Below are 10,757 nucleotides of genomic sequence, written 5' to 3' on the forward strand. Positions count from 1 at the left end.
TGCATGGTCAGAGTCAGCTTCTCAGATGAAAGGATCTTAGAGCAGAAGCCAGAGGATGAGAGGAAGGGGGTCCTGAGACTCTATGGGAGAACAAAGAATGGGAGAGGGAAAATCACATGGCAGGGCTTGACACAGGGCTGTCACGTTTACACTGAATGCTGGGAAGTCACTTGGATGTGAGGGCCTTGACTTGACTTGACTTGAATCCACTCTAGACAGAGCATGGACAGGAGAAACACCGAGTCCTCTTATGAGGACAGTACAAAGCTAAGTGCCATAAAGGTGCCTGGCAGAAGGTGTAATGTGCTGAGCTGAGAAGGGAGCTGGACAGCACTGCAGAGGAGAACAGGTAACGCTCAAGTCTATTAGGATCTCACTCTGTGAACAACCCCAATTTCCCTTCCAGGGGCCCAGCAGCCCAGGGTGAGACATTCAGGCAGTGGAACACTTAAGTGATATGATTTGCAATTCATTCTCTAGTCCAAGACCAGAGGGCAAAGAGCGGCATCTGATCACCCAGTTTAACTCTCAGGCAGATTGCTGTGGTCCTAATTATGATGTTTTTGCATAATTTCAGGGTGAAGCCACACAGACAGACAGACAGACAGACACACACACCCTTGATGCTTATGTTAGATACTGCTTGGACTATTTGGATCAATGATTTAATGGAATTAAACATCATCTGAGAATTAAGTAGTATCAATTTGTTTGTGGACTTCAGGCTTATTCATCTACAGAGAAGACAAATTTCCCAACAACTAGGCTAGTGGATAGTTTCCATACAGAAAATACACTCAACAATTCAGCCACCAGAGTAGCTGTTTTTTTCTTTACCGATGCCTCCTTCTCCCCCTCCTTTTTTTTTTTTAATTTTTTAAATTTTTAAATTTTTTTTTTTAAATGCCAAGAGGCATTTAGCATAATGTTTAAGCAGTCTCTGGAGCCCAGATTCCTGGACCAAAACTCAGCCAGGTATGCAGTTTTGGGAAAATCTGACACTCTTGAGATCTCAACTTCTTGTAAAACCCAGAACTAATACTGCACCTTTTTCAAAGGGCTCCAGGAATTCTAGGTCAAGTGTATGCAAACGGTAAGAACACTGAGGGGCAATGGCACTTTGCAATAGCAAAGTTTATTGTTTGAATTACAAGTCTTCCGCCTGCTCTCCCAACAGAACCAGGGATCCCTACTTTGCTATATACTACTACTCAAATTAGGCAGAGTTTCCTTCCATACCAAAAAAAACAAAGCAAGACAACCGCCCCCCCCCCGAGAAACAACAACAAAAAGCCCCAAAACAACTAACCAACCAACCAAAAACCCCTCCACATTCTTTCCTATTGTAGAAGGGAGGCAGAAATGAGTGATTCCATTTCATAGAGGGTCCCACTTGACATAACTCTATGCATGACATTAATTCCATTTTGGATGCAAAAATGTGGTGTCGCTCGGTATGTATGTGCTTGAATGTGTACTGCTGCGCCATGGTAACATGCCTGGCCCACATTAAATACTCAGGCACTATTTTCATGTCTCGTTGTTCCCTAAATGTGTATCATTGCTCTTTTACAGTAAATACATTAGACTACAAAGCTATGATTAATGCTTCCCTGTGACTTGTAGATGAAGCAGACTTTCCTTCCCTTACTGTTGGGATCTTCAGAAGCCAGTGGTGACCTCCACCCAGGTCAAGGACCTCAGACTAAAGCCACTCCTTTCATTCTCTGAATCTGAAGAATGCAGGTGGGTGGGAGCTGAAATGGCTCTTAGGGCAGAAGGGACACCTGCTGCTCACTGAAGCTTAGGTGGGAGAGAGGAGGCTTGATCCTCAGCACCAACAAACCCAGAAGAGCTGTTAGAAAAGAAAATCACCCACAGGTGAAAGTAACTTTTTGCTTTATGAATTTAAAACCCCCTCTCCCTACCACATACACACAGTATATGAGAAGCAATTAAAGCTAGTAGGGGTTACAGGGAGAGCCTGGTTTCACTCACAACCCTGGCTACTTAACTAATAACCAGCAACAGAGCTTCAAGAACAAATCGCACATGTCAAACATCACAGGCTGATTGTAGGCCTATGAGTTCTGGTTAGAGATCATCTCTTTTTTTTTTTCCTTTTCTTTTCTCTCCTCCTTTTCTTCCTCCTCTTCTTCCTCCTCTTCGTCCTCCTCCTCTTCTTCCTCCTCCTCCTCCTCTTTGGTTGTTGTTAATACAAAGCTAGCCTCACCAACTTATGCAGTCACTTCTGCTACCTGGTATATTAATTAGTAAAGCTCACGGAAAGTTGGCTCATCCACAGCTATTTCTTACTTATCTACATCTTGCACTCAAGGCAAAGTCGCTCTCCTTTGTTACATGCTGAGCCACAAGCTAAGGTAAGAGACTTGCCGCACAGTGCACAGCACTGAGGGCAGAACCAGGCTTCAAAGGTTCATCCTCCGGCTCCAACTCCACTGCCTTTTCCCCACAAGGGGATCATTGTTTTCATAAAATGGGAGCCCAAAAGTCAGAACTTTTGTTTGTTTGTTTAGGATGAGGAAATGAATGCCAAGGCAAGAGGTTGAACTATAAGGTTAACTCAGACGCCTGTTCCCTCCTGACAGCCCCAGTTCAATTCTCTTTCCCATAGATGTTTTCTCTCCTAACCACAGTATACACTCTCCACATTCACCAAACACTGTCCAACTTCCTGAAACAAAGCATTCTGTGTCAAGACAAAATTATTTCAGAAGGAGAAGCCCAGAGGTGTGCATTCGCTGAGCAAGCGATGCTCTGTCCACTGTGGGGCACAGGTGCTATGCTGACTGCATGTAAAGTGCTCTCCTTAAACACGGAAAACCCTGCACAAGGCAAGCTCTTTAGCACATTACAATCCTATTAATTAACCACGGTCTAGCATTATTTTCTAAACAAGTCAAGAAAGCCTACAGGCTCAGACTGGCGCTGGGAGGCAGGCTGCTGACTGCAAATGCTGACACCATTTTAAATCATAACAGAAAGCCAGCACTCTCAGGTCTGGACAGCAGAGTGAGGAGGAGGGAGGGATGTATTTGAGAAGATGGAGTCAAGGAGGAGGGCTGTGCCTAACACAAACCCCAGAGCGGGAGCAACAGCAGGAGCGAGTTCTAGCTGAGAGCCTAGGGACATCCTGCAACAGTCCAGCCTGTGGGTGAGCAGCCCTGGTAAATGCAAGGCTGCCCCTGCAAACTGACCCCAGAAATTAACAAAAGCTATTCCATCCTCTGCCTGATTGCCCTACTGCTGGGAAGGAGGAAATAGACAGAAAAATGTAAAAAGTGAAAGATGAAATGGAGGAAATCTTGACAAGGACAAATATCAAAAATGAACATGGGTCTTAGGAACGAAAGTAGATGCTGCAAGCATCCAGTGCTGCCTCAAAGTAAAACAAACCCATTTTATAAATCACACCAACTCCGTCCCCACCACGGATGCCTGAGATCAGAAACGACGCGTGTTTAATGAGTTAATCAATCTGTTTACCAGAAGCTATGACAGAAGTGAGATTCACGAGCCGTCAGCGGACTGACCGCTCACTTCCTCATCTCACCCAGCTGTTGTCCTGTTTCTTCATCAAACACCCTCCTTCATCCCCCACCTCACAGAGGGATGATTAAATGTCAGCCCCGATGCAAACAACTAGTGTGTGGCACAGCCAAATGTATTTTTATGCTTTTGAGAAAGATTAATAGCAGCTGGCAATGGCCTGCCAACTGCAGATGTACAAACTTCCCATCCTACACATAAATCAAGCACAGTGTATATGGCGTGCTTTACAGACAGTAGCTGTTACCGTGATTTTAAATTACTCAGGTTGTAGAGTAAACCATGTAGATGTTGACTAATGAGGCAATATATTCTGGATCTTTCCATATGAATGTTATAAAATGTAATAGCATCAACAGAGAGTGTCTCAGGAATTAAGAAAAGATACACTTAGTTAACATCAAGGGGTATAAATGTCTATAATCAACTCTGGTAATTTTTGGCAAATTCATTATAATACAGGCGGACTTAGTAGATTGTCATAAAACTATGTTTTTTGGTGTCCTTAAAAGTGAACCTAGGGGCTGTTGAGATGGCTCACTGAGTAAGAGCACCCAACTGCTCTTCCGAAGGTCTGGAGTTCAAATCCCAGCAACCACATGGTGGCTCATAACCATCCGTAACAAGATCTGACACCCTCTTCTGGAGTGTCTGAAGACAGCTACAGTGTACTTACATACAATAAATAAATAAGTCTTTAAAAAAAAAAAAAAGTGAACCTAATGATAGAAAAGCCAGTAAATAATATACTCAACAGAAACAAAGGGTCAAATAGGTTAGAGAGGAACATGGGTATAAAATACCCGGTAGTTAGATCAGAGATGCCTGGTGGACCAGTCAAACATGTGAAAAAGTCTGCAAAATCAACTGTTCACTTGAGGATAGATTGGCAGAGCACTAGACTAGGGTCAGCAGAGACAGGACTAGGGTGAACAATTTGACTCTACTAGGGGGTGGCACTCTCCTACATCCCAAGGAGATGATACGATCAAACGAGAGGTGCATGTGTGTATGAGAACACTCTGTGAATCACCAGTCTGTCTGTGAGCCAAGGTCACTTTTAGGGATCAGTTTTCTGGGTATTAAGTGGTCTAGGAACAAGAAGAGACCTCAGATATATTGGAGTGTTTTGACAAATTAATCTGTTTAATATTTGTTGTTGATTTTAGTTTAGTTTTGCTTTGTTTTTTAAAATTTTATTCAGGTCCAAACTTTGTCGCTCCGGTTGTCCGGTTGCTCACTATGTAGCCCAGGCTGACCTTGAACTCCCAGAGATCCACCTGCCTCTGCCTCTCGAGTGCTGGGATCAAAGGTGTAGGGCAGAAGAATACTGTGCTTCAGATTTCCTCCTATGACCCCAATCGCTTTGATCATACAATACCCAACTGCAAGTGAGCACCTTTGTTGCAAGGAAACCACACTTGATAAATGATCTGCTTTCCAAAGGCCCAAATTTGTTATGCATGGCATGTCGCACTGAGGGGGGATCAGCAGAGGCAATCTCAGGTCTCCTGTGAACAACAATCGGCTACAACCAGTTACAAGTTGGAATATCAGGAGTGAGACATTTCAGTACTGTGTATTTCTCCATGTGAGAGCTGCTAAGGAAAGGACAAAAGAAGAAGGAAGCTTAATGCCAAGACTAAGAAGATGTGAGCTCTAATCGGCATCAGGTGTTCCTGATGCTGGGCCTAGGATGTACCTGTAGTTAATTCAGACATTGAGACAGACAAATTCCTAGGGAGAAATCTTGAGAAACTGGGCCAGAGAAGCACTGTCTTGTGAAAAGGACATTCCAGGCAGAGGGGAGGGAAACAGAAAGGTCCTGAGGCAGGAGAGGACAAAGACATCATGGCTAAATTCCAGTGGAAGCAGCAGACCACGAAGAACAGAAGCTGAGAAAGGGAACGCAGGAGGACATGTTTCAGCCTGTGAAGGCTAGGGAGAGACAGGAGTCTTACAAGAGAATTCTTCCTTTTGAGAGACAAGTCTTACTTCTTTTTAAAAGGCACAGATTTGTTTTATAGATCACTCTAATTCTGTGTGCACAATATACAAACTGTATTTTGAAGCGTGTTCAAAGCAACCAAAAGACATCTTGAAAGTCTTTTCAGATATGTAAGTGAAAGTGACCTAGGTTGGACATTTAGTCTGGGAGCACAGCACTAAGCCTAGCATGCTGAAGACCCTGTGTTCAATTCCTAGTGCCTCAAAAAATAAATCTTTAATTAATAAAAAAAAAAAAAAAAAGAAAACACCTCAAATAGTTGAAGGCTAGTAAGCTAAGCAACGCACTTCAGAGTTTGAAAGCAGACAACAAAGTCAGTCTACATACCTCCTCGCTGCACCAACAGTGTGACCTCACTTCCCTTGGGACATTCAATCAGCATATCCACAACTTGATTGTGCGTCAGGGCCTGCACGTTTTTCTTGTTCACCTCCACAATAAGATCCCCTTCTTTGAGGCCTCGGCAGCGTGGACTGTCAACAATCTGTTTCACTCTTTGGCCACCCCCACCGGGACTATCTGCGATCGTAAAGCCAAATCCCATTGGCCCTTTGACTATGTGAACAGTTATTAGCTCTGGCTGGGTGGCTATGGAGGAAGCCAAGGAGACTGTGTCGTTGGGATAACTATGAGAGCTGTTGGAAGCCACGTCTGCAGGGCTGCTTGGCCTGGCATCCTTCATGCTGCTGACTTTGCCTGTTTTACTACTGTGGCTCGCTGGTGAATCATAGGTCTCTTGTCCATTTACAATAATTGGTTCTTTGTCCAAAATGGCCACCGAGGTCACTAAACTTGTATTAGGGTCATCCGGGTCAAAAGGCAATGGATAACCTCTGCAGAGTTCAAGGTCCACACTGGCACCAATGGGAATGGACTGGAAGATTTTCACAACTTGAGCATGTGTGTGTCCCAAAACACAGGTGTCATTCACACTCACAATTACATCCCCTGTAAAAAGGAAAAAGTTTTGAGGTCAAAAGACAGCATCAAAATAACATGCTACAATAACATTCTTCTACTGTTCAGACCGAGCACCCCAAGATTCTCACTGGATACACACAGGAAGAAGCATTCTTAATCAGTGTATTCTCTGGTGCCTGCCCCACCCGCTCTGTTTCATTTAACGGCATATTGCAGGTATGGAAAAGCTAAAGTTTTACTTCCACCCTCATTTAGGATAGGCCTTAAAAAATTACAAGACAGGTCAGTAAGAGAAAAGCATATACATTCATCGAAGGTGAGTTTAAATCCAGAAGCCCACAGCAGAAGCAGATGCACACCGGCTTGTTTAAGTTCCTACCTTGTCTTAGTTGCTAGCAGCTTCTCTACGCCCCCACTCACGTCCCACCCACGAGCCCTGCTCTGTGTTCACTCTACCACATGATGAACATCATCTCTGGGTTGCTGTACACTTTCGTGGTCCCTGTGTCACATACAACCCATTCTTTGTATTTAGGGAGGCAGTTTCAGAGTCAAGGTCTCATTATGTAGCCCAGGCTAGCCTCCGATTTGTGATTTATTTATTTTTTTTCCGAAGCTATCTGAGTGCCACTGTACCTGGCTTTAAGCTCATCTCGAATGACCTTATACGCTTCCCTCTTACTGACCTATCTTTTGTAATGCCGAGACCCATCCAGAATCCTAATGAGGGTGAAGCACAATTGTATAGCTTATCTGTAATATCGATATGAAGTAGGAGGAGATAGGGTAAGGATGGGGAATGTGCAAGGCAAAAGCAGAATGCAGGTTTGAATTGCTAATAAAGTTTTCTTGTATCTCCTAGTGCCATTCTGATAAATTACAATATAATAATCACTGGAAAAACACTGGGGTTTTAAGTTTAGAAATCATGTACTCAAATGGATTAATGTTTTTAGTAAACTACTACTTTACTATAGGCATTAGCACCTAACAGGTCCCTAAGGTCAAAGGACTTTTTTGTTTTTTCAAGACAGGATTTCTCTGTATAGTCCTGGCTGTCCTGGAACTCACTCTGTAGACCAGGCCGGCCTTGAACTCAAAAATCTGCCTGCCTCTGCCGCCCAATGCTGGGATTAAAGGCGTGAGCCACCACCGCCCGGCAAAGGACTTTCAAAGGTTTTCATCTTCATTGAGGGAGGGATCCGGCTCAGTGCGAGGTGTTTAAAGGACACATATAAAGGATCATGGTGCTGTCTGCTCTTGCTCTGACACGGGGAGAGGCCTCACCACATGGAACATGCTATGGCCATGTGGACTCACCTGTCTCCATCTTGCCATCCAGTGCAGCAGGACCATCCAGGACGAGGCTCTTGATCTGCAGGAACTCATCAGGCTCATCCCCTCCAACCACCGTGAAGCCAAAGCCTCGGCTGCTTTTCCGTAGCTTCGTGTGAATGAACTTGCCTTTCAACTCAGAGGGGTTTCTTGTAAAAAAAGGTTTGCCTGGTTTAGATTAGAAAGAGAAAAAGGTAAGGAAATTCATCATGAGTAAACCTGAACTAAGGACGCTATGAGACAATAAGGAGGCAGCTGTTCAAGCACATGGATTGAGGCCTTTGGACATAGATGGGACTCTTGGGGGACAAAGAGATGGCTCAGTAGTTATGAACACTTGTTGCTCTTGCAGGGGAATCGAGTTTGGTTTCCAGTACCACATAAGGTAACTCACACAACTGCTATAACTCCAGCTCCAGGGAATCTGACATAATCTTCTGTTCCCTATGGTCACCTGCACATACACAAGACACACACACACACACACACACACACACACACACACACAAACACACACAAATTTTAAAGATTCTTCTCTTAATTGCAGGAATGAGGGTGCTTCTGCACATCCTGTTTAGGAGGTCTATCTCAGGTACACCATCGTTCAGGTCCAAAAGAAAAGAGAGCAAGACAAAACCAAACCCCCACTCTCAGCCATGTGACATTCTTCCTGAATTTCAGCTGATGAGGTTCCACAGCTACTGCGCTGCCAAAGCCTCCTTAAAGAAAGCAGATGGTCTTCGCTTTGCACCATGGTTCTCTTTTCTACTCTGGAGTGTTTACTATAATGTGCTACTATAGGCATGGCTTTTATGTATAGGGTTAACTAGCAGAAGCTTTACTTTTTGGCCAAACGGAAGGCTCAAAAAATCACGGATAATACCAGGAAGTACACAATGGTCACAAAGTGTAAGGTGACAAAAATGTATCATTATTTTGAAAATTCAAAGTCATTACTTTAAATGGAATTCCAAAGTCATCTGATGTGTATTATTTAGCTGCAGTTTTTAACATATTGAGAAATAGCTAACATGTACTCATTGTTTATTGCTTTTAAACAACAAAACAAAAATCCCTTAGGAAACTGGGTTTAGAATACTAAAAAAAAACAACAAAAACAAATAAAAAACAGCAAACCAACATTAGCCAAAAGCAAACCCCTCAAATGAAACGAGTAAAGAGCAAGATGCACAGAGCTTAAAATTCAGCTATGTCACTCAAGATAAATTCATTAGCTAGGCAATTCTCACTCCCACTAAGGTTTCTCTGTCTTCAAGCATGCATATACGTTTGTGTGCATGTCTGTATATGGATCGTCTGCTTGTGTACACATATAAATGAGTGTGGAGGCCAGAAGACAACCTCAGGTTTCATCGTCAGAAATGCTGTCATGTCTTTTGAGACATGGTCTCTCATTGGCCTGGAGCTCAACAATTACGTTAGGATGGCTAGCCACAGAGCTTCAGGGATCCTCCTGCCTCTGCCCTGCCAGGGCTGACATGAGAAGTGCATATCCCTATGCCTAGCATGTGGGCTCTGGGGGCCACACTCAGGGCCTCATGCTTACTTAAAATCACATATGTAATATCTAGGTATATGTGTATATACATATATACACACACACATATACATACATATAGCTTAAAAAGAATTATACCACATACGATGATAATCCACAGGGACATCTCATGTGAGCCATAGAATAACAAACTATAGTTCCAGGCACAGGAAATCACTCTCCAGGATGTTGATCAGATTACAAAAGACTCCCCCTCCCCAAACCAGATAGGCTATTGGCATTGACCTTGACTGCCTCTCAGAACTTTAAGGTAGGTCTCTATTACTGAAGACAGTACACACTTTAGTCACAGAACTTGGTTAGATCATAGGTCTGGGAGAAGAACCTACTACTGCTATATTCCTAAACCAATATAGTTTCTAATGATATCCTAAATACTTATCCATAGATAAGTAAAGTTCTTTCCATTAATCAAGAATACCTCTTTTAGTCACAGATGGACATCATCACACTATCTGGTCAAAATGCAGAGAATAAATGACCTTGGGACTACTGGTCCCTAAGGATACATCTACAATACATTTATAACTAAGGCTCAGTGCACATCATGGAAGAGGGACAGAAAGATCTTAAGAGCTAGAGGGCGAAGATCCCTGATGCTGGATAGTGTCTTCTAGATATGACAGAAAGTAGCACTTCAACTATATGGTTGCCTAAGCAAGGCCTACACACTGACAACACCAGCCAAAAAATGGAGACATAGATGGAGGAAACTCTGTCAGGCCCACCTCTAGAACTACAGGCCATCAATGGCTGCAGAGAGAGAATCAGTTTTCTTTAGGTACAAGCTCCAATCCCAAGATGGCAGTCTTAAACACATACACACCCTAGTGACACTAAATGGACTCAGTAGGTTGTATCTCAGTGTGTTTGTGTATGTACATACATGTAATAATAATAATGAAAGAAGAATAGGTCATGGATTTGGGAGGGAGTTGGGGCATAGGAGAAAATGTAGAGGGACAAAGTGGATGGAAATAATGTAAATATAGAATTCAAGCATGGCAATCTCAAATAAATAAATGGATGGATGAATGGATAGATAGATAGGTAGACAGACAGACAGATAGAAGCAGCATTTCAGAACTAAACCACAAAGTTGTATTTAGGAATCCTCTAAGTCCTTTTCTGTATCCAAGAGACTCCTTGGAATTTCTAGGGTCATCCCAAGCAGCCTCTTTCCTGATTTCCTTTCCTATGTCCTGCCCTTGTTACAACCTCCTCATCTTCTCTCTCTCTCTCTCTCTCTCTCTCTCTCTCTCTCTCTATATATATATATATATATATATATATATATATATACCTGCGCACGCAGGGGAGGTCAGAGCTTAACCTTAAGGAATA

At 43.1% G+C, this 10,757-nt stretch overlaps 1 protein-coding gene across 30 annotated transcripts in view; it reads right to left on the reverse strand.

The window, feature by feature from the left end:
* The window catches only part of Magi1 (membrane associated guanylate kinase, WW and PDZ domain containing 1), a 612,319-nt gene that overhangs the window by 60,689 nt on the left and 540,873 nt on the right, over positions 1 to 10,757 (reverse strand). For all 30 annotated transcript variants that reach the window (XM_021190697.2, XM_021190696.2, XM_021190700.2 and 27 more), the window contains 2 exons: positions 7,820 to 8,002; positions 5,906 to 6,526 (listed from right to left, as the gene is read on the reverse strand). In XM_021190697.2, the coding sequence (XP_021046356.1) occupies positions 5,906 to 6,526; positions 7,820 to 8,002 (804 nt within the window). The remainder of the gene's footprint in view (positions 1 to 5,905; positions 6,527 to 7,819; positions 8,003 to 10,757) is intronic.

This window comes from Mus pahari, chromosome 2 (genome assembly GCF_900095145.1).
Source record: "Mus pahari chromosome 2, PAHARI_EIJ_v1.1, whole genome shotgun sequence".
NCBI classification, from domain to species: Eukaryota; Metazoa; Chordata; class Mammalia; order Rodentia; family Muridae; genus Mus; species Mus pahari.